General features: G+C 44.2%; 1 protein-coding gene across 1 annotated transcript in view; it reads left to right on the top strand.

Moving 5' to 3' along the window:
• The window catches only part of SLC6A6 (solute carrier family 6 member 6), a 291,079-nt gene that overhangs the window by 188,376 nt on the left and 78,661 nt on the right, over positions 1 to 24,042 (top strand). The window contains exons 6-7 of the mRNA XM_086939260.1: positions 14,967 to 15,099; positions 20,203 to 20,337. Coding sequence (XP_086795386.1) covers positions 14,967 to 15,099; positions 20,203 to 20,337 — 268 coding nt within the window. The remainder of the gene's footprint in view (positions 1 to 14,966; positions 15,100 to 20,202; positions 20,338 to 24,042) is intronic.

Raw genomic sequence — 24,042 nt, 5'->3', positions numbered from 1 at the left:
ATCCCCAATGCATCCCTATGAGAGGGTAGCCTCACAGCAGTGAGAAACCAAATAGGTTGTTTGTCACTACCAGGACATGCCACACAAGACAGGTTTTGAAAGGCTACTTTGGTGGGTGGCACAAGCAGTGCTGCAAGTCCACCAGTAGCTTTTAATTGACTGGCTCTGGGTATATGGGATACCACTGTACAGGGGACTGATAGGTAAATTAAATATGCCAAACCGGTGTGGACCAATCTTACCAAGTTTACCAAAGAGACCACATGCACTTTAGCACTGATCAGCAGTGATGAAGTGCCCAGAGTGATAAAACCACCACGTCAGAAAAAATACGGAAGGAAGGCAAAAAGTTCTGGGATGGCCCTGCAAAAGGGCCAAGTCCAACACTTGCTATGTAATCTTTTTTCTATTCTTTAAAAGTTTCATTTACTATAAGTAATAGAAAGCAGTCATATGACTTTGTGTGTCACGTGAAACATTCTTTACTTGAGATTTACAAGCTGTAGTAGTCAAAAAGCTTGTATTTACCAAACCCAAACACACGTGTCAGGAAGCAGGTGGAACAAACTGTAATGTTTAACTAAGAAATCAATGAGGTAAATTTTGCGTTGACCCTGACCTGTCCTTAAAAGAGTAAACTCAGAGAGTGTGGGTGAAGAAAGGAAATAGGAAAGAGAAAAAAGGCAGAAGTGAAAAGGGAGTTTAATGGTAAAGGAGCCCTAAATGTTGCAAATTAGTAGGCTAGTTGAGAGCTATGTTTGGCAAATGTTCATTCACTGCTGTGACACATGTAGGTCCTCCATCACTTTGGTGTGGTAAATGCACCAAATATTTTCTCTGTTGCGGCAGTTACTCCACCAAAAGTGGCTGTATATATTGTAGTAGGAGGCACTTTAGCTGGGAAATGTTTGACACAGCTAGGCCAATAGCCATGTAGAGAGATGGCATTGTGAACACCTTGTGGATACAAAATTGTACCCCTATCACGAGGCCACATTGACAGTGTCAATAAACCTTGCTGCATGTTTACAAGGACATTGCGCCACAGAAACTTTATTTTTAATGACGTTCCAGTGGCGCAATTCCCTCCTCCATATTTACCGAGTGGCGTTAAGCCACTTTTTGTGACTTAGAGCCGTTTTGCAAATATGGTACCCTTTCATGCAGTTACTTGCATGAAAGGAGCGTACAATGAGTGTGGCTCTGGGTGTTCAATCGCGACACCCATTGCTTATTGAGGCTGCACCAGATTTATAAGGATCTGTAAATCTGTGCCAGACGAAAAAACTAACGCCAGGCAAGAACAGGTATTAGAATGATGAATCGAGGAGAAATGCTTAAATTCCTCCTCGCTTTTGTTTTTTCAATGTGTGCTGCATTCCGCAGCACACATAGACAGAGCAAAATGTACCATTAATGATTGTTTTAGAGGAAAGGTAGGTGCCCCTTCCGGCACATAAACAATCATTAAATTATGACGATTTGCTACTTCTATGTGTGCTGCAGTAACAAATCGCCATTATTTGTTGTTTATGTGCAGGAAGCGACACCTTCCTGCACATAAACAATCATTCCCTGCAATGCAGGAACCCTTGCACTATTGTGCATGGTTGCCTGCGTTGGTGCTAGGCAGCTCCTTTTAGCACCAGCACTAGGGGAAACACAGGGGTACAGCGTATTGTTGTAAATACGGTGCATCCCAAGTTTTGGAAATGTCGGAGCGCGGCGCTGCCAAATGTGGCACCGCTCTGCGCTCTGATATTTCATTGTACATATGCCCCCTTGCCTCGCTAACACTCTGGGGTTTTTCTCAGTAAGTTAGGGACCTTGGCCCAGATGTGCTACTTTTTTACGTAGACTTGTACTGAGTATACTGTGCTGTGGAGCCCCGAGCTTTGGTGGTGAGGTGGCGGCTTGGTCGGGTGGGGTGTTGGGGGCAGTGGATAGTTATTTGTTTTCCCCCCGCTCACAGGCCCTGGATTGGGCACTCAGTGGGGCCGCAGTAGATTGCCTGATGCGTGGACTCCGTGTGGGGCTAAGACTTACCCCAGGAAGTGTGATGGTGTGGGCGATCCTGCCCGTGTTGGAATTCTGCTTCTAGACTGCAATGGACACATTGTCTCCTCTGGAGAATGGGGGCTCCATGAGGTTCCACCTGCTGAGTGACAATGTATTGGGGCCTTTCACCTGGACTATATATCCATCTGACACACCCCATATGGAACAGGGTCCAAGGATACCTGACCCCACCATGGCCGAAAATGATGACTTCTCTCCCTCCCCCCCAGCTGAACTTTGACTTACTCTTCCCGTCCAGGACTGCGCCTACCCTTATGCAAACATCTGCAATTCTTTCTTTCCTCCCCACTCTACTCCTCTCCACTTACCTGCTACTGACCTCTGCCCTCACCTTGTCCTGGCCCTAGTCCCCACCCTGCTTACCCGTGAATTTTCCCTTGGCATGTGAAATCTAGCTATTTTGCCTATTGCCCGATGGAGCTACCTGGTTTAGCTATAGGGGAGAAAGGTCAGGGATTCCATCCTTGGACGTCACCTACCCAGTCGGTCTTCAGCCAGACTTCCTTTCATCTCTCCTGTCATCTCTTCCCGCATCCTCCCTCTATCTATGTATCTCCTTCTCTCCTCATTTTGAGACTGAACTATTTTGTCTGATGCTCGATGGAGCTACCTGGTTTAGCTATAGGGGAGATGGGCCTTGGACTCCCTCCTTGGTCGTCACCTACCCAGTCGGACTTTAGACTGACTTCTTTTCATCTCTCCATGTTGTACCCTCCCCTCTACGCTCCATTATTTTGCCCTCCATGCTAGTTTTATGTTTCCCTTGAGACCTAGCTATTTGGCCAAAGCCCAATGGAGCTACCTGATAGCTATAGAGGAGATGGGTTTTGGGACTCCCCCTCGACCTTCACCTACCCAGCTGGACTTTGGGCAGACCTTCCTCCGTCTTTCTGTTGTATCACCCCTTTACCCTTACCCCTTCCCCTCTATACTCCACTTACCTTGTTCTCTATGCTCTTGTAATTGTTTTTCTAGCAACTGTTGTATATTGAAACTGATGTAATCTTGAAATTTTGTTGAACCTCATGTAAAGCGCTCTGATACCTCAGGGTCTATCCAGCGCTATATAAAACTCTTTAAATAAATAAATAAATAAATACATTTTAAACCAAAGTAATTCATTGCAACGCAATGTGCTTCCTTGCATTGCTTGTGCTAAAGAGGTGGTCCATGTGTAGTGCATGAGCCTTCACATGCATCGACCCAAATCCATATCTACTTGTAAATCTGGCCCTCTGTGCTCATCGTTTTAATGAATGTCCGCCACATTTTGCAGTCCACGGTAGTCTTTCATGGTGCTGACTCCTACAGACATGGTAAGAATTAGCCAGTCATATGGATGGCTGATCTTCCGCCATCCTCAGTGGAGTTACAGAGGTGTGGGCAGAAATCTGTTATTTTAGATTCAGTCTCCAGTTCCATTACTGCTCTTCACTGAGCCAGGCCCTAGACATTGGGGGACATCTTTATGTAGCTTTCATGCAGCTCAGCACAGTAAGCCACATTGCTGCACTGCGTGAACGGGCAGGATTGCACCATTTTTAACATAATACAACACATTCCTGTCCTTTCCTTGTGCTGGTGCCCTTTTGTCTGCCTGTCACCAACGCCGGCACCCTTGCACCGTTGTACAAGGGTGCCTGCTTTGTAAACTGGATTGTTTTTGCACAGGAAGGGGTACCTTCCTGCACAAAAACAACATTCTGAGTAATTTTCCACTTTCTATGTGTATTGCAAAATGCAGCACACATAGAAAGGGGAAGTAGCGAGGTGAAATAAAGATATTTTTCCTAATTACGCCTAACCTGGGGAGGCGTAGCATTCTGTGCATTCCCAGGTTTGCCACTGATGATAAGTTTGGGAATGCGCCAAAATCTATGGGTGGTGAATGGGAACACCCGCGCAGCACCAATGGGACACTTCCCTCAGGCAGAGTAATGTAAAGCAGCGATTTGCGCTGCATTGCGTCATTTTGAATTTATCAAGCCACACCAGCCCACTCAAGGTGGTTGGCGCGGCTTGATAAATCAAACATAAAAGTTGCGCCGCTCTTGCGCCCCGTTGCGTGGTGTATGGTCAATGCAAGTCCTATATGAATTAGAAGTAGAAAGAAGAGATAATGTTAAGAAGGAGTGGATGTTTAGTTTAGTTTAGAAACATATATTAAGAGATTATAGTGCCAGATGTACAACCATTGGAAAATTAGACTCACAAATTGTGTCAAATTGCGCGTCGCAATTTCCAATGTACAACAGTGTCTGAGACAATGTTTGCGATTCCCAATGGGGTCGCAAATTGCATTCTACATGAATATTAATGAGGCTGTCGAAATTTGCGGCCCCTTTGGGAATGGCGGGCACACCCAAGGATAGTGGATGCATTTAAAAAATAAAAATGTATCTTGTCATTTTCATTTTTGACAGGCAGCCAGTGATCCCTGGAATCCCTGCAATCCCTGCCTGCCCTTAAAAAACGTTTTCCACTCTGTAAGAAACATTATTTATTTGCAAGGTTTTATATAGCGCTGCCTAGACCCGGAGGTATCAGAGCGCTTTACATGAGTATCAGACCATAGTTGCAGGTTACATCGCTACAAAGGTTACACACTTATTAGAGCTTTGCAAACATAGTTACATGTAAGGTCGAGACAAACAAAAAGGACATATACGTAAGGGAAAAAGCAGGCATGGGGAGAGATGCATGTCGGATGCACAACAGAGATTTTAGATGTGGCAATTATGTTGAAATCTATCAGTGAGAAAGGGTGGGGTTTGGGGTTAGTGCTCGCTGAAGGTAATGCACAATGACTTGAAGCCGATTACTTTGGATGCCAGGAGTCCATGACAAACAGAAAGTTGCAAAAGTTCACTTATACATTGCATTTCATAAAAATACAACATTAAACCCGTATTCCACAGAAAATACAATAGCACATATCTAATCCAGAAGTTTTTACATACATTTCTTTTAGTTCTCTTTCTCCTGATATGTAATTTCCTTTATTATCTCTACCTTTGCATCATGGCATAAATTGTGTTACAAAACCTCTTCTTCATTGGATTGCTTCTCAAAATCAGCATGAACAACCCCAGATGATATGTTTATTTAGAGAGGAAGTCAAAATATTGGATTACAATTAGGGTGAGCAGGGGAAGCAGCTGCCATTAAGTACCTCTGACACTGCCTTTGTTAAACCTAGTTTCAGGGATCTTGAAGACAACAACAGATAGACACAAAAAATGACACTTACCAAGTATTTTAAAATAAACTGGAATCTCGAACAGTGATTGTCATGAAGTGTGGGCAGGTCAATGGGTAGAGCGAGGTGATACTTTATTTGAATCTTTCTTAAAGTCTCCAGGGTCTTTACACAACTTTCATCAACTCAGTTTGATTGTCCTCGGCCATGAGGTGGTTCTAGACGTGCTTATGGTTACTTTTTCTATCCCCTAAATTACAAGGAGGCACTTCATGGTCCGGTCACTTACAGCCTAATAATGTAACACAAGTGGTACCACTCATGAAAGACATCTCAACTTAGTTGTGCAGCAGTTTGTGGATCTTGGTACTTCTCCATCCCCTCTCGACCTGCAAAGAACAGTAATTAGTCACATCCTACTGGGGTTTAAGTGGCCATGAAGCTTCTACCCTTCCTAAGAGGCTAGTGTTTCTGACAGCAGTAAGTAGTAGGTTTAGGATTTTGTCTCAAATTAGTTCTGTGAATCGGGCCCTTCGAGTTGGAAGTGATCAATTGCATGGCAATTGAAAATAGAAGATCAACTAGTTTCCCAAGCAACTTATTGGTAGACCAGACATTATGCATGCCACCCAGAAAACACCCCACACATGACAAAGGTATGGAAACTTGAGTATAACATTAATCTTGTCTCAAGCCTGAGACTATAAAGTTGGAAGCATATGGCATGAAAGAAACATAAGTACACAAGTTCCTGTATGGGAATTGCAGCACCAACATCTGTCCTGTTTAACAAGGGTTGATTTGAAAAGACAAACAGGAGTATAAAATAATCTATTTTAGGAATAATAAAAAGTTTGTGTTAAACTAGCAGTGAGAGCAGTGGAATTAACTTTTTTCCCCAGATGTTATCCCACAATGAGATAGACCATACAGATTGTATGTCAAATTCCCCATTTGTCTTTTTGATAGTGGATTTTGATGTGTCAGAGTCAGGTGATCTGATCAGTTTATAAATTATTGCAGCTTTGGAATGTATATTGGATGAGAAGGTGAGCTGCTCCGGGAAGTAGCGATGAGATGAGGTGTGAAAGAGTGTTGCGGATAATGGTAGATAACTCACTGACCATGGGAGATTGTACGAAGTAGAGAGTACTGAATGGAATAATGGAACCGGAGTGGAAGAGTTGTGAGATTAGGAGTCTGTCTTTGTTCATCCATGCCTTCCATAACAATGTTCTATTATTTTTTGAAAATCCAAGTGTTATGCCAATTAGGGCCGTTTAGGGAATGATTAATGGGGGTATGCTGAGAAACTAAATATGACTTTAATATGGAACTATCAATCAATCAATCATAACATTTGTAGAGGACACTACTTACCCATGACGGTCTCAAGGCGCTGTGAGTAGGAGGTGCTGCTACTGCTCGAAAAGCCAGGTCCTGAAGAGTTTTCTGAAGGACAGCAGGTCTTGGGTCTGACGTAGGTGGATGGGGAGGGTGTACCAGGTCTTGGCGGCAAGGAGGGAGAACGATCTGCCACCGGTGGTCGCTCTTCGTATGCGGGGGACTGTGGTGAGGGTGAGGTCGGTGGAACGGAGCTGGTGGGTGGGGGTGTAGAAACTGAGTCGTCTGTTGAGGTACACTGGTCCCGTGTTGTGGAGTGCCTTGTGTGCGTGGGTGAGGAGCTTGAAGGTGATCCTCTTGTTGACGGGGAGCCAGTGCAGGTCTCTCAGGTGGGGTGTAATGTGGCTGCGGCGAGGGATGTTGAGGATCAGGTTTTCAGAAGCGTTCAGGATGCGTGGAAGCAGTTTCAGGGGTTTGGCCAAGACTCCTGGGTAGAGGGTGTTACCATATTCCAGCCTGCTGCTGACGAGGGCTTGGGTGACCGTTCTTCTTGTTTCGGTGGGGATCCACTTGTAGATCTTGCGGAGCATGCAGAGGGTGTTGAAGCAGGAGCATGAGACGGCTTTGACCTGCTGAGTCATGGAAAGGGTGGAGTCAAGAATGACCCCTAGGTTGCGTGCATGGTCGGTGGGTGTTGGAGATGTTCCTTGTGTGGTCGGCCACCAGGAGTTCTCCCAGGCCGAGGGGGTGGGTCCGAGGATGAGGACCTCCATCTTGTCCGAGTTCAGTTTCAGTCCGCTGTTCCGCATCCATTCGGCGACAGCCTTTATTCCTTCGTGGAGGTTGGTTTTGGCGGTGTGGGGGTCCTTGGTGAGGGAGAGGATCAGCTGGGTGTTATCGGCATAAGAGATGATGCTGAGATTATGCAGTCGGGCGACGTGGGCGAGCGGTGCCATGTAGATGTTGAACAGCGTTGGGCTGAGGGATGATCCCTGGGATACGCTGCAGATGATCTCAGTGGCTTCGGAGTGGAAGGGGGGAAGCAGACGCTCTGTGTTCTGCCTGAGAGGAAGGAGGTGGTTTAGTCCAGGGCTTTCATTTGAATACTGATGTCATGGAGGCGTGTGCGTAGTGTATGGTGGCAGACCGTGTCGAAGGCAACAGATAGGTCCGTTGTCTAGCAGGGTTCTGATGTAATCTGTGGCTGCAATGAAGGCAGTTTCGGTTCTGTGGTTGCTGCGGAACCCGGAGTGAGATGGGTCCAGGATGCTGTTCTCCTCGAGGTAGCGGTCAGTTGTTTGTTGATGGTCTGTGTTACAGTAATTGGTAGCCAAAACGTAGGTAGATTTGGCATGAAGAGAATGAGTTTGTACATATATGGAGAAATCATTGCACATTCTAGACTGAACAATTCTATTTTGTCCACTACAAAAAAATTAAAAGACCTAAAAAAAAACATGAATGCACAGTTTTGATTATAGAAATTCCTTACACTCAAGGATGGCCAATAATTACACAAATAAAATGCTACTGTTCCAAAGTCGGGCATCATCGTTCAAGCAAATATAAGAGACCACATTACTTCTTGCTGAACCACCTGCTCTGGTTCCCCTTCTCCAGCAGAGTTGACTTGATTCAACAGCTCAGAGTGAAACACTGCCAACCTCATAGAACACTCATTTCCAGCAAGCTCACAAGAGTGGACACTACACCAACCACATAATAAGCAAGTGAGACGGACATTGGTATATAAAGGTACCACACTCTAGAACTGTCTTTATCCTCACCTTGGTGGGTCTCTAGTTGCACTGAAGTAAAAAAAAAACCTCAGTAGCCTTTTATTAAAATATATCTCTAACAATTTACACTAGGCGTCGTTCCTAAAGCTAGAACTCTCCCAGCCTAGTGTTGCATTTCTGGAGTTGAGTTGACTTCCAGGAGTGGCCAGCTCATCTGCTGTCCATGGTGGTGACTTACAGATGTGCAAGCAGGGAACTTTTTTATAGTGAGCCGCCCCGTGTTTTGTAAAGAATGAGACAGACAGACAATGGTACTTGAAAACCAGTACAGTTCAGTCACATACATAAAGTTGCATGATCAGAGAGTTACATTGGCAAATTCAAAATCTGTGCAAAGCTTTAGTATTAGTATGCACCTCTCAGAATATATCCCAGTGACATTTGGAGCACTTTTAATGTTGCAATCAGTCTTTCTGTGGTTTTTGGTAAGAAACATACATTGCAGGATAAAAATGTGTGCATAGCCATAATTAAAGTGGCAGTATGCAGTTAATAGAGACATGCACTGGGACTCCTGAAGCCATCTGGCTCTGTAGTGCATGATACAGTGATCTCAAAAGATTCATATGACATGTCATCCATATATAGCACCTTGAGTGTATTTGAAACATCCCATAGGCGTCTCATTGCCTCAGGGAGGTGTCAACACCACTGGTGTCCTTAAAAGAGACATGCTCTGCTGTCCTGTGGAATGTTCAGTGCTTAAGGAGATGCAACCACTGCCAGGAAAATGCAGGCCAGCATAGTACAGCCTCAAAGAGTGCTTCCCAGTGGGCAGCAAACTAGAAACATCATGTTAATCTATTTGTTTGATTTTAGGTGCATGATATAGTTTGAGCTAAGTTATTAGATGGACCAAAACACTTTATAGAGAAAATGTATAGATCTGGAGTTAGCCAAGTCCTTCGAGTTTTGAAAACAAAAGTACTTCAAAACACATACATACTCAAATATGCATGCATGGCCTTTTCATCAGCCCTCTTCATCTGTTGGTCTTTTGTAGAGTCATTCGCATTTTGTTTCTACCCTCCATAGTATACAGCATGGGTCAGTGGATCAGGCAATCCACCACTGTTTACCTTCTGTGTTAGTGATTGCATTCTGCCCCAACACAATGCCACTCCAACATAAAAAATAGTCTTCTTTTGCGGCAGAGAGTGCTGTACCAATGTGTGCTGTTTCTTTTTTTTAAATAGCCTTTCACTTTCCAAACCCTGTTTCTCTTTGTATGATACCGAGCAGCTCCCAGACACTAGTACCACACGCGCACTACTGCTTGCCTTGTGCAGGCATTGCTGGTAGCCACCATCTTGGGAATTGTTTTTGTAAGATATTCCAAGGGCGCGTACATTCACACATACACACACACTTAGTGCCATGTCTGAACGGATTTTGTAAAACGTCATACCTAAAACCATTCTAAGATGGCCACTGGTAGGTGTGCATGAGTGCGTTGCTTTAGATAGCTATCTATCTTTATTGGTTTTACTTCACGAAAGCATTACCAAACAAAACAAGCATACATGAGGTGTTGTCGATAGAACACCCTAGTTTTAGGATTTTGTAAAGACTAAGTGGCCCATTATGATCGCGGACGGACTTAAGTCCGTCCGCGACCATAGAGGATGAGGGAACCTCCGCATGGCCTGCGGAGTTCCCTCCTGTCCAATTAGGATGTGACCGCCACCCTGGCGGTCACATCCTCTATTTTTACCATTGCAGCGGGTGCGGCTTCAAGCTGCACCCTCCGCAATGGTAAAAATGCAAACATTGCATTTGTATGCAGAAAGCGGCAGGCACCGTGTGGTGCCTGCCTATTTCTGCATACAAATGCAGGGGGGTACCATAGGTACCCCCCATGTGCAACCCCCACCCCCCCTTCACCCAGGGGGCCCGCAACGGGCCCCCGCAGTGAAGTTCCACATGCTTTTCCACAGCGGAAAACCCACTGCGGAAAAGCATTTTTTAAAGCCCATCCTAATATGGCTGCGGTGTCTGAGAGACACCGCCACCATATTAGAACTTTACCGCCGCGGTAACCAGGACCCACCGCCATCCTAATGTGGCGGTGGGTCTTTGGTGGGTCTGCTGCGGTTTTTCCGCATCCTCCGGCCCAGTGGTGGCTTCCTCCGCCCAGAGGATGTGGAAAAACAGCAATCGTAATAGGCCCCTATGACCGGAATTCAAGGTGGGAATGAAAATAAGTTTCTATAGTTTTAGACATGTTTCAATTTTTGACCATTGGCAGACCAAGTGTGGTTAACCCTGCTCTTCCCAAAGATAATCTCCTTGATCTTTCTGACATTGTTGAAAAGCCTGCCTTTAACTTTATATAATACAAGTGTGTACAGAGGCATTGGAGGCCTACAAGAATGAGGCTACGAGGATGGGGTCAGCAGCATCAGCTAACAGTGGATGGCATCTGCTCGGTTCACGTAGAGAGGAAATAGTGTGGCAATATTACACAACCAAGTTTTATGCCTGATTGGGTGTAAATTGTTAGAGTTAGAGCTTTGTCCTTGATAGTTCCAACCCTCCCCCATGTCTTATAATTTAAAATAAAATGTCAAGGCTCTCCTCAAAAATTGTGATTATCATTTGATCAGTTCTCCATGGTCCTGTCCCAGGAAAAATTAGAAAGTAACTTAAACATCAACTTCAAATTTCGGTGAAGTTGCTTCTTTTTTGAGAGTCAGGAAAATTCCTAGTTCTGTTCCTCAACATTGATGAGAAATGTTTTCAACCTAGTTGAACAATGATCGCCAGATTCACAAACTGCACTTTGTAGTACGTTTTGTATTACTACAATAGCAGTACAAAACTTACTACAAGTGGTATTCACAAATTGCCCTTTTATAGTAACTTACACTTTTGAGTGAGTTAACTGCTTTTTGGTATTGTACAAACTCCACTTTTATGGTAACTTATACTTTTGAAATAACTTACACTTTGGTAGTAAGTCGCTCCATCCATTATTCTCTATGGGTTGGTGTTGCATGGCGCGTCAATCAATCAAACAGTAGATTTCTAGAGCGCCGCTTGTCCCCCGTGAGGGTGTCCAGGCGTGGCCAGAGGTTTGCCATGTGCAGTGCTGGACCTATTACAAAAAGTTAATTTACTACAAAAGTATAAGTTACCACAAAATTGCAGTTTGTGACTACAAAAAGGAGTGAACGTACTCAAAAGTGTTAACTTCCTTAAAAGTGGAAGCTACTTCAATGAATAAGGCCCTTACTGCCTCATTATGAGTGTCTGGAAGGGTAATTACTTTCATGGAATTAATCATACCAGGTAGGTCATTAACTCTTTGCTCTCTGGGTTTTCAGGTGCTTTTAGCAGCTGACGTGTTGAAGTGAAATGTACAGGATCTGTTTTTGTACAGAATTTTGATGAAGCTGTGTAATTCAAAGGGGGGGTACATAACAGGAGTGAGTTACCAGCCCTCTTGAAGGGGTCTGAAACAGGAGTTACCAGTCCCATCAGAATTACACAGATTTGAAATTCAGATTTTGGTCTCAAAGTCCAATTTGTGCTAGACTCATTATTACAAGCCAGGTGAAAAATACACACTATGGAGCATATTTACAAGCCACTATCGGCACAGAAACGTCACTTTTAGTGATGTCCCTGTGGCGATATGGGCTTTGCCTTATTTACAAGGCAGCGTTAAGCCAGGTAAAGTGGCTTAATGCTGCCTTGTAAATAAGGGCCCTTTTCACGCTATACTTAGCGTGAAAGGGGCAGGCAATGGCAGTTGTGATGGGTGTTCCACCACAACACCCATTGAATTTGTTGTTGCCCGATATTTACAAGGGCAGCGTAAATACGGAGCAGTGCCAAAATCAAGACAGGAGAAAACCTTGTCCTACCCTGGTGCAACGAAGAGAAATATTTCTCCTTGTTTTTGCTGTTTCTATGTGTGCTGTGTTATGCAGTACACGTAGAAACATCAAAAGGCCATTGACTTTTTATGTGCAGGAAGGTGACCCTTCCTGCACATAAACAAACAATTTAAATAAATGGTGTTTTGCAACTACAATGCGTACTGCTCAATGCAGCACATATAGAAGTTTTAAAATGCCATTTCAGATTGTTTATGTGCAGGAAGGGAAATCTTCCTGCACATGAACAATCTTCCCCTGCAGCACAGACACCCTTGCACTATGGTGCAAGGGTGCCTGCACTGGCGTTAGGCAGCTTAAATTAGCGCCAGTGCAGGGGGAAATACAGGGCTGCCCCGTATCCTTGTAAATACAGTGCAACCCTGTGTTTTGTAAGTGGCGGAGCGCTGCGTTAAGCCAAGGTTGCTAACGTAGCGCTCCGCCACTTCCTAGTAAATATGCCCTTAAAGGTTTTTTTTGCTCACATAATGTTTGATGAGCAAAACCTGAGGCAATACAGTGGACAAATAGCAAACATGGGCAATTTTGCATTATTGGACTTTGAAAAGGCGATTAAATATGCTATTAACATGTAGCAGAAAGGGATGTCGATCGTGCACCCCATAAAAAACAAAACTGGATTAATTAGTGTTTAATGGGGGTACAATTTTCTCTCAAAAATCTGTGGTAACTGCAGGCCTATCATAATCGACGCCACAGTTAGGCATGCAAATTGAAGATGAAAAGCCTTTAGGACTAAGATGAACAGTGGCAGCTCCTCCGCTAAGGTGCAGGAGCGTTGCCTCACTCACTAGTTTGCAGCAGTCAAATAGAGGAAAAATTAAATGGTAATAACTTGATGTTGTTATAATTTTATTTTGTCCTGCTGTGGCAGCTTTGAGGGGGGGGGGCAGCTCTGCTCACATAGCAGGGGGAGGAGGAGTGGTGGACACATTAAGTGCACATGACTGTTTGGCCTGCCATCGCGGGCCGGCCAATCAGCCATGCGCACTTGGCAAGTTCTACACTCAGGCTGTGTTACAGCCTGGGTGGAGAACATGCCCAGGCTCCCATTCCCGTCTGTGGAGAAGTGTGGCTCACTGGTTAGAGGAGGCAGACCTGGAAGCAGAGGTCAGCCCGGGACCAGGGTCCTGCTTCCTGCTTCCTGTTCCTGACCTGAGTCCGACACAGAGATGTGGCGATAAGGTAAGTGTTTTTTTAACACCCCCTTAACTCCACCACTCTGCAGGCCGGAACTGGTGATGAATACCAACACAGTTAGGACCTTGTGAATGTTTATGAGCGGCATGATGGTACATAAACTATACAAAAAAGTGATGGATAGATTGCTTGAATTAATCTCAGCCACTGGTAAATTCTCGGGCTGCATCCCAGTCCTTCGTTATTTTGCACACCATGCCACCCCAGTTTAGACCCAGCCATATGCAAATATGGAAATCGCTCTGGACTCTGTTTCAATAGGAATAGTTCAGCAAGAACTGCAAGGCGAGGTTCCTCTCTGAACCAGAACATAAGCAACTCAGAGTGAATTTCACCCTTATTAGGGCTCATGAGCCAGGTATAGCTTCGATCCAGTGGCACAGAGACCACAGGACCCACGTCTGGCCTTACCTGTCCCACTTAGTTGGAAGGCTGATTTGTATATGCTTTTGTCCAAACTGAGGCAGCAGACTACCATACTTCTTAGAACAGGAGTTTTTTTTAAAGTAACAGCCTATGTCTAATAAAAAAACCAAGCTCTATTTAAGAGAAATGTTTCTTGTTAGATAGCGCACCCCAGGAGAAGCATGGAGTCATCAATGTGTTAAAATGCCACCCCATCCCATATGCCGCTGGAGATTATTTTTGTGAAGGAAGGTGTCCCTTTATCAACATTATAACATTCTATTAAGACAGGCAGTGGCCACAACACACAAACATACACACACCCACACACACAGGTCTTTTGAGCAGGCCTACGTGTTCCGTTTGTCTCACTTCCATCATTCCAAAGCATCCTTCCTAGCTCATGGCAGGCCCTACTTCCCACATACAGCGTTACAGACAACAGAGGGACTGATTGGAGGTCATATGTTGTCTTTCACAATGCTAGTGTGATCAAGGGGTAGCTATTGATTTTAAATAACAGACTGGACAAATAGTCTGCTTCTTACTTTAATATTTGCATTTGTATATGTGTGTGTCTGAATATCCTCTAAAACCACATTCCAAGCCAAATTACTGCCCTTTTGAGGATTGGCATTCCATGCTTGCCTTTCAGTGGCTATAGCGCCATCCTGAAGAAGTCCATCACAGCCGCTGCGATGCCATGGAGGCGGCCACTGGAGACAATAGGCAACTATGGACTAGGCTTATGGCATCCCAGCAAGCTCTTTAGCTGTTTCTCTTTGCTTTAAGATCTGGCCACCTTGTTCTAATACCCCAGTTTGTGATTTGTTTATGAGGTTTGAGACCACCGTATTTGGGAGTGGCGCACTATATCCTTTGAAAATCGCTGCTTGTTGGGTAGAGGTTGTAAATTTGACTTCAGTCTTCTTACTATGTGCAGTCGGTTCTAGATCAGGCCTAGACTTAGTCAGGTTGGTTGTAGAGCTACCACCATCTCCACCCATTAGTAATGACCTTATGCCTTTTATGCTTTAGGCACAACGTGCTGAGTCTCTCTAAGGGCATCGAAGATGTTGGAGTCGTCAAGTGGGACCTGGCGCTCTGTCTCTTACTTGTCTGGGTCATCTGCTTCTTCTGCATCTGGAAAGGAGTCAGATCTACTGGGAAGGTGAGTGACATGTTTCCTAGTCTTAGCTTTAAAACGTTTGTGCTCCTAGTAAAGCTCAGTAACCTATATCTCACAGCAATACAATTCAACATCATGGGAAAATTCTGCTCTCACGCTCTCTCCTGCCAATGGTCTATGGTCTAAACATTCATGTACGCTTTGATCATAGTGATTGTTTTCTTTTTATTAAAAAAAACAAAAATCTCCAAGAGGGCTGTCATGCTTATCTTGGAAACAGTGTGAAGAGTTTTGTTGTAGTCTGTATTCTCCTTCTGTGACAAAACATGCAACCATTTTCACTATGATCATAAACTTACCATAGAAGAGCTTGCAGAGCTGCCTCTAAACTGCCAGTTTAGTAAAAAAACCATAATGCGTCTCCCTCCTATTTCTTCATCCATCGCTTTGCTAAGCGCTGCATCCCATAACTTCCCACATAGGACCAAAACAAAGACAGCACACTGCTAACCACTCACCCTACCCGGTGTAGCGTGCTACAGATGTTTCAGTGCTTAAATGGTCTATAAATGCTGAGATTCAATACAATGTGTTACACTGAACTCTCCAGGAACTATCCCCATCCAGCCAATAGTCTTAGCCATTTGTTTCAAGCCCTGCTCAGCTGAGTTTGTCGAGGAGAGAACAAGGAGAAGTGGTGGGGGGCTTTTTGGTGCTTGCAGAACCTCCCAATAAGGAAAGGAAATCATCCGGCAGCTGTACTGGAAGCAAACCACCAGACTGCAATCAAAAGCAGCTGTGATCTAAAGATGAACAGCTCTTGACCAATCACAGACTGTAAACCTGCATAAGACTACTGTGGCGGATCTAAATGTGAGTGACACTTTAAACAATAAATCTCTGAAGGGGGCCGACACAAAGCTGCCAATGGCTGCAGCGGACTGACTGAAAGACCAAAAGGTTTATAACAAACGGTCTTAAGTAGTGACAGACCTAAAAAGTATAATAGTTTAATAACAAAAACATGTATGATTTTTCAAATTTTCATCCACAGTGCTGTCACCTGTCTTAAAGCGGCCCGCCACCCTGCAACATATGCATACATAGTGGAAGGTTACGTTTGCCATTCAGCGGAATGGTAGCCGCATAATTAGCCAAACCCATTTGCTTATTATTGAGTTCTAGTGTCAAATTTTATATTGGTCTAATCTCCAAAACCATAGAAGAGCCTGGGTCCAGCAGCACCAACACATCCCCTCACGCTGATTGCTCACACCCCTTCACATCACAAAGGCAGCGACACATAGCATACATAGGTAACATATGAATGATTGACAAAGTCTATTGCATATAAAGGTTCATGTCATTTCCTGGCCCTAAGCATGCATAATGTGTTGATTGGCATTAAGAGTCATGCATAGGGATGAAGGAATCAGCATAAATCAGCATTCCACAGAAACCGCATACATTTAAATGACAAATTATTCAGTTAATGACTTTTAACAAATAACAAATATATACCAAATATATACAAATAACATGTGTTTGTGTAGATTACAATGCTTGCCATTTGGGAATAGCAGAAAAGCCGAGCATGATACATCTGAAATAGACAGCCGCAGCAGCATAAAAATTATTTTAATAGGAGCCCTGTACCATTACATAGCATCAATGTCTAATTTCTAAAAAGAAATAGGTGCCAGGGCCCTCGTCAAGTGGACACTGCAGCTTGCAACATCCATTGCCCCTGCCAGCGTTGACAATGACAGTACCAACATGACTTCTGACCATCACACTCTTACAAGTGTGACAATTCAGACTTTTCCAGCCCCCCGAAGCTAAAAGAATGGCTTAGATGGTAGGCATTAGTCATTGTTAATGTATATTGAAAGAATAAACAGCGTTTGTTGTGTTCATACCTAAATTAGGCAAACAGCACCACCATGTGGCAGAGCACTGGCGCGGACTGTTAAGTGCCAGTGCTGAGCATTGGAAACCGCCGGCTCAAATTAAGCACTGATAGCATACTATAACAAATACAATATATACTGTATTTGATGATGCACCCACTTTAAGTACATTGAACAGGAAATATTAGGCCACCGAAACGTAGGTCATACAGAGCTAACGTACAATACAGTGGCAGATTTGCACTTTGTAGACCTTGTATCCGTGGGAGGTAAATGGTCTCTTGTTTATTGTTAACGTTCATTGATCTGAGGAACTCAGCTCGGCGACCTGCCAATCAGTCATTTTGCTGTCATGCTTATCTCCTTAATGACTATGGTGGCCTTGATAATTTACATGGGTGCTTCGATAGCGGACCTTTGTACTGTGAAACTACTGGTCCTCCAGGATGAAAGGGGAATGATGTGGAAAGAGACCGTGTCTCACAGGGGTTCAACAGCGTTGTGTCAAGGCCGTATTCCAACTAATCATTTCTCACCCATTATCCCACTGTAGCCAGAGACTCTTCTTAGGCAAATCAGCTCTGACCCTGCTACTCATGGGTAGAAAAGGGGGTGGTGATGGACGGAGCATCTGAATCAATCAAACACTCACACCCAGTCAAAAGATCTGGGTTTAATCCATCACCGTTCTTTAGCCCACTCTGCCACCCCAGTTCAGACATGGCTATATGCAAATCAGTCTGACCCTGTGCCTCATGGGAACAGTCTAGCCCGAACTGCCAAGCCATGTCTTCCCTGGACCGGAAACAAGCTTCAGAGGACGGGTTTCTGGCATTCCAGCCGTCTTCAGCCCGGCTTGCTTGAATCCAGTGGCAAAGTGAGCAAGGGACTCACGTCTGAGCATACCCTGCCACACTTATGGCGGCCAAAAACGGTACAAAAGGGGGTGGTGATGGACAGAGCATCTGAATCAATCAAACACTCACACCCAGTCAAAAGATCTGGGTTTAATCCATCACCGTTCTTTAGCCCACTCTGCCACCCCAGTTCAGACATGGCTATATGCAAATTAGTCTGACCCTGTGCCTCATGGGAACAGTCCAGCCCGAACTGCAAAGCCATGTCTTCCCTGGACCGGAAACAAGCTTCCGAGGACCGGTTTCTGGCATTCCAGCCATCTTCAGCCCGGCTTGCTTGAATCCAGTGGCAAAGTGAGCAAGGGACTCAGGTCTGAGCATACCCTGCCACACTTATGGCAGCCAAAAGCGGTACAAAAGGGGTGGTGATGGAATGAGCATCTGAATCAATCAAACACTCACAGCCAGTCAAACGTTCTGGGTTTAATCCATCACCGTTCTTTAGCCCACTCTGCCACCCCAGTTCAGACATGGCTATATGCAAATCAGTCTGCTTTTGGCCACCATAAGTGTGGCAGGGTATACTCAGACGTGAGTCCCTTGCTCACTTTACCACTGGATTCAAGCAAGCCGGGCTGAAGACGGCTGGAATGCCAGAAACCGGTCCTCGGAAGCTTGTTTCCATGTCTTCGCTGCCAGTCATGGAAATAATAAGAGTAGCAGTGCATTTGGGCCAAAGACTGTTCAAAACTATTTGGTATCAGAGCGCAAAATTTTAGACTGATGATTTAAATCAGATACTAAGTTGGTGCAATCAAAAAGTCTCAGTACTGTGTGGGTGCACTGGGTATCCAAGGCACATCTAGGATTCACTCTATCCATGTTTTTTTTTTTAAAAAGTCCTGCGGGCCGGGTATAGTTATCGAGTTAGATTGGACTGTGAAGGGTTATCCTATATGTTGTTAGGTGGGGAACATCCATTACGACGCGGTGTTTACACCTCACTACCATTACAACAATGGTTTTACAACGCAAGTCGTTACCATGACTTGAGCTGGAGGGCGCTCTAGGCTAAGGAATAGTAGATTTACTATTCCAAAACCTTCCCTACTGTATGTAGGCTGGTGTTGGAATAGTAAATCTTACTATTCCTAAGTCCAGCACCCTACAGCGCAAGTCGTGGTAACAACTTGCGTTGTAAAACCATTGTTGTAATGGTAGTGCTGTGTAAACACTGTGTTGTATTGTCATACAACCTCGTTAGGTAGATATGAAACTTTACACACGTGTGGAGCCCCTCACTCTCACTTTGAGGCTTGACAAGGTCTGATATTTCTTGTGCAAAAGTAAATCCTAAAAATCCAGTCCCCCATCAGGTCAATAATATGCTTTCAATCTGAGAACTTATGCTTGCAAGTGGTGTTTGTGGTGAATCAGAAGCGGGTATTAAGATCTGTGGGTATGTTTTGGGGCAGTAGGGTTTCCTTTCAGAAATACTGAATGATAGTGAGGCATGTTTCACTTCCTAATTGCTAGTAACTCAAGCTTTTAATTTTATGTAGGCATTTTGAAATGCTTACATTGTTGTCTAAACCCTGTGACTATTTTTTTAAAATTTTATGACAATACATGGAACATTTTTATGAGCCATTAGTGTTGTTGGAACTTGTATCTAGGCTCCTGTTTGCAGAACAAGTTAGGTTGTCAATTGATTCACACTTTCTTTTTAAAATAAGAGGCTGATAATAAATAATATTGTTTCCTCAAAATATAAAATGGCATATTGTAGGTATTTATCATGAAATTATGGTTGGTTGGCTCTAGAACAAAGTGCAAAGATGGAGTCCAAGTATAGCCCTGTAAGCTTAAAGTACCACAAGAGATAGGTCAATAGACAAACTTGCTGTTGCTTGTCGGTTCTCCATGCATACGTAATGTTTCATGCAGCAGTCAATACTTGGTAATTGCAGGATAATCTACGTCCACCTAAAATGACTTTTTAGCCAAGATTTAGAATTCATTCTCAACATTGACCCATAGCAGAACACAGCGAGGTTTTCTGATCAGTGAGGTGACATGAGCAAACCTGGTGCCTAATGAGTGCCTTCATCTATGAGTAGGACCTGAACATCAGGCAGATAAAGAATGCATTCCCAAAAGGCAGGCATGAGAATATCTTGATTGCTGCCTATGCCAGAGGGAAGAAAATTGCAGATATATCAGAGTTTGTTTATTTAATTTATTTAGTTTATTAATTAAAAAAATTATAATATGCTAAATGATTCCGAACATCATCTCTCCGCTACAGGATTTGTGTATAACAGTTGTTAAGATCACTAATGCTCTACATGTAATAATTCACGTGATCTCCTTTCCAGGTTGTGTACTTCACTGCGACGTTCCCCTTCATCATGCTGTTGATATTGCTAGTCCGCGGAGTCACTCTGCCGGGAGCCGGGGCCGGCATCATGTTCTACCTGTATCCTGATATCACACGCTTGGCAGATCCGCAGGTAAGCAGTGGGTAATTTCCACTGTTGATATAAAAGGACATGTTCTTTCCAGAGTTCAGATGGAGAATCTGGAGGACTCATGCTAGAAAATAAAGGAAAGAAATCAAGGCTTGTTCAAGGGCAAGGCGAAAAAAAGCAGCAACTTCTGATTTCATAAATTGTAAAGGGGATGCCAGTGCTGAGGGATGATCCTACATTGGCAAAATGACTCTTTTCCCTCCAAGGGCAAGCACCCTGGTAGCTGCGTTGAGGAAAATATAACATCCCTTGCTGACATTTGGCACCGTCAGCGATACACAAAAGAGCCAAAGCCCTGTGGTATGAACGGGGTGCACTGCCAAAGGTCAGGCAATTTCTGAAATAGGATACTGTGCTAACGATGTGGATGAATGCTTATCGTTGGGGGTGTTTGATCAGAGAATTATTGGGCCGTTTGAACTTGCACCTGTGCATAACTCGCCCAACTCTTTATGCCTGTATGAATGAAACCTTACCCAGCAGTCAAAGGACAGTTAACTATCTGCTGACACCAGTAAGCTAGGAAATGCAAGCTGATCTTTTTTATTGGCCAGCCTGTCGCGGATGAGGCTTGAGCTCTAAATGGATCCTGCTAGAGAAGGGAGATTTATAATGCATGGTTCAGCCAAGGTTCAGCTACAGGGTAGTTATTCAGAGATTGAAGGGGCCCCAGATGCAGAGGGCCTCATTAGTGTATACAGTGGGAAAATTTACTGACATCAATGCTGGATTGTAATGAAAATGTCAAACAATAAAGTCAGATGAAATTATCATAAGAACTCTAAGCCCATTGAGCTAATACTCACCCTTCTGGCTTGATTGCCCTTGACTAGACCTAATGTCCCACTTTTCAGCATAAATAGTGGGATATATGTGCACCGTCACACCCCAAGTGGGAGCTGCCTAGTGCTACTATTGCTGCCACAAAACTTGTCTAAAATACTAAGGGGCCTATTTCCAAGGGCATTGCACCCTTTTCCCGTGCTCCGATGTCGCTGTGCCCTGCGTCATAATTTCAAGGCGACGCTAAGCCACTGTGCATGGCGTTAATGCCTGCCTTGTAAATATGGTACTCCTCGATGCAGTTGTTTGCGGCAAAGGGGCATGCAATATCACTGCTCCAGATTTATAAGGATCTGTAAATTTGAGGCAGCGCCAAAAACGTATGCCTCCCCAGGGGAGGTGTAAGAGTGGCGCAACAATGAGATATCCTTTTATTTCTCCCCATTTTTTGCTCTTGCTATCTTGCTATGTGTGCTGCATTTTGCAGCACAAATAAAAGGAGAAAAACACCATTGATGATTGCTTTTGTGCAGGAAGGTGTCTCTACCTGCACAACAACAATCATCCCTGCAACGCAGGCACCCTTGCACCATGTGCTGGCACTAGGCTGCTTTTTTTGCACTGGTGCAGGGATAAGTACAAGAATGTGCCATATTGTCATGCATACGGCAAATTCTATCACTTAAAAAATTACGCACCTCGACGCTGCAAAATTGCTTGTCGCACCACACTGCACCATTTTCTCGTAAATATGCTCCTAATTCTTGAACAATATTGACAATGTTCCCGTGCCCCATATTAGTCCTGGTCAGGTGGATATCCCATGACCCACTGACCTCATTGGTCCTCCCTATATTAGCCTACTAAATGTGAATTCCATGCCCTTGTCACAGATTCCTAAGGAAGAAGATAGATGTGCTATACTACTGTTGCATAATCCTAGATCGAGGTGGTTGTTTTGATTAGATCCAGCACTGTTGTGCACCAGGTGATTTTACCATAACTGGATTACCATAAAGCCATGCCAATGCTTACCTCGCAAGAACTTCTCACACTTCATACAACATTTATATGACTGTTCACTAGACAATGCCTCATATCTACCTTCTAAATCAGTGCCTGTCCTAAGGTGCACCCTCCAACTGTTGATGAAATAGCCACAAATGCACAGCTCCTTCCTGCCTGCTGAGCTGCACTTCCTTGTATGTATATATAGGCAGTAAAAAGAGAAAAGATTATTTTTCATTCCATGTGCGCCAAGCCACCAGATAAAAATAGGCTTGGTACTTCCTTGAATGCACGTGCACCTGGTTACTCAATTTCTAGACCACTTATCGCCCATTTAACACTTTGTGTGGATGGACATATTTTGAATTAATATAACTCAAATTCTCTATTGCGCTACTCAATGATGGGTAATCACTTACAACTTCTAACCACTCATCAGCCTCCAGCCATATTATCGAGTAAACACCTCTCACTTATGTTAAATGTTGTATACTTGTAAAGCGCACAGCTGCCCCAGCAAAGGGGCGTCCCGGCGCTGTATACCGCTGTGGAACCCATCCTGGCTTTCCCTGTGAGATGGTCCCTCCTGGGCATCTCCAAGGTGAAGACAAGCATCCCCGGCGCTGATGGGGCCGTTAGTAGAGATTAAGCAAGCTATTGCCCAGAGTTGCTGAGTGGGACCCATGGTTGGAGTAGGCACCGAGGCGAGAATTATCGAGTCGGCTGACCATGGCCCAAGACCCTGCCACGTTGGGAATCGAACCCTGGTCCCGGGTCGACCTCTGCTTCCAGGTCTGCCGCCTCTAACCAGTGAGCCACACCACTCTACTTATCCAAAAACGTTCTTACTTTGAAGGAATTTATAGATCACTTTCAAATTGCATATTGAAGGTCATTACCTGCCCTTAATCTTATCACCATACCTTTATAGATCTAGTAGATTTTGGATCACTGCCAAATTAATCTTCTAAGTTCTGTCTTTGAGGATACTTCCCTGTCAAGTGAACCTTAAGACCCAATCTCCCGATTACTCGTCATACTTTAATGCTCTAATAAATAGTCATACAAAAGCAAATTCTGGACTTATCCAAAGATGTCCACCCAGTAACCTTAATAATAATGTCTTTGCTTAAGGCCTGCTGTAGTTCCTCTACCAGACTGAACCCTCCAGCATCTTTCTACCTCTTCGTTGGATCCGTAGGACCTCCTCCAAACGGGGTGCTCCAGCCACCTCGCTTCCACATGGCAAAAACATGCAATCGAGTATTCTCCGGAGCTGCACAAAGAAACTGGAACTCGCTTCCTTCCTCCATCAAATGAATACCTTCCCTGCCGCTCTTCAAAAAAGAAGCTAAAACCTTCTTAATGAGCAAATTCCTCCAATAACGCTCCTTTGGTGCACATCCTGCCTTTTTCGTGATTTTATTTTCTCGCTTGACCTGCTACTTGTAACAACTCTCACTCCTTCCAATGCGTCCTGATCTTTGTACATATCTTTTACGTCCAATTGTAATCAAGTCACCCGCTAACTCCCGCTAACTCTGAAACTGCAGTGACACTTGTATATATCCACAGCTTTGTCCTACCTTTGTCATTTCCCTTACCCCATCCATGTATTCTGCCCATGCCGTACTAGAATCTGTACCATTTATTGCATATATCTCTTCCTTGTGCCTTACTGAACTGAAGTCATTGTTGATTTTGAAAACTGTATTGACTCTTGATTTTATCCACGGCTTTGTCCCACAAGTGACTTTTTCCTATCCCTCATCACTGTACTTTGCCCATGCCTTCATGTACGTAACGTATCTTTCCTTGTAAAGCGCTCTGATACCCTAACGGGTCATGTTCGCGCTATATAAAACTTCAAATAAATAAATAAATAAATAATATCAG

Source organism: Lissotriton vulgaris, chromosome 9 (genome assembly GCF_964263255.1).
Source record: "Lissotriton vulgaris chromosome 9, aLisVul1.2, whole genome shotgun sequence".
Lineage (NCBI taxonomy): Eukaryota > Metazoa > Chordata > Amphibia > Caudata > Salamandridae > Lissotriton > Lissotriton vulgaris.
The sequence above is the reverse complement of the archived record's forward strand: the minus strand, read 5'-3'. Positions and strand labels throughout refer to the sequence as shown.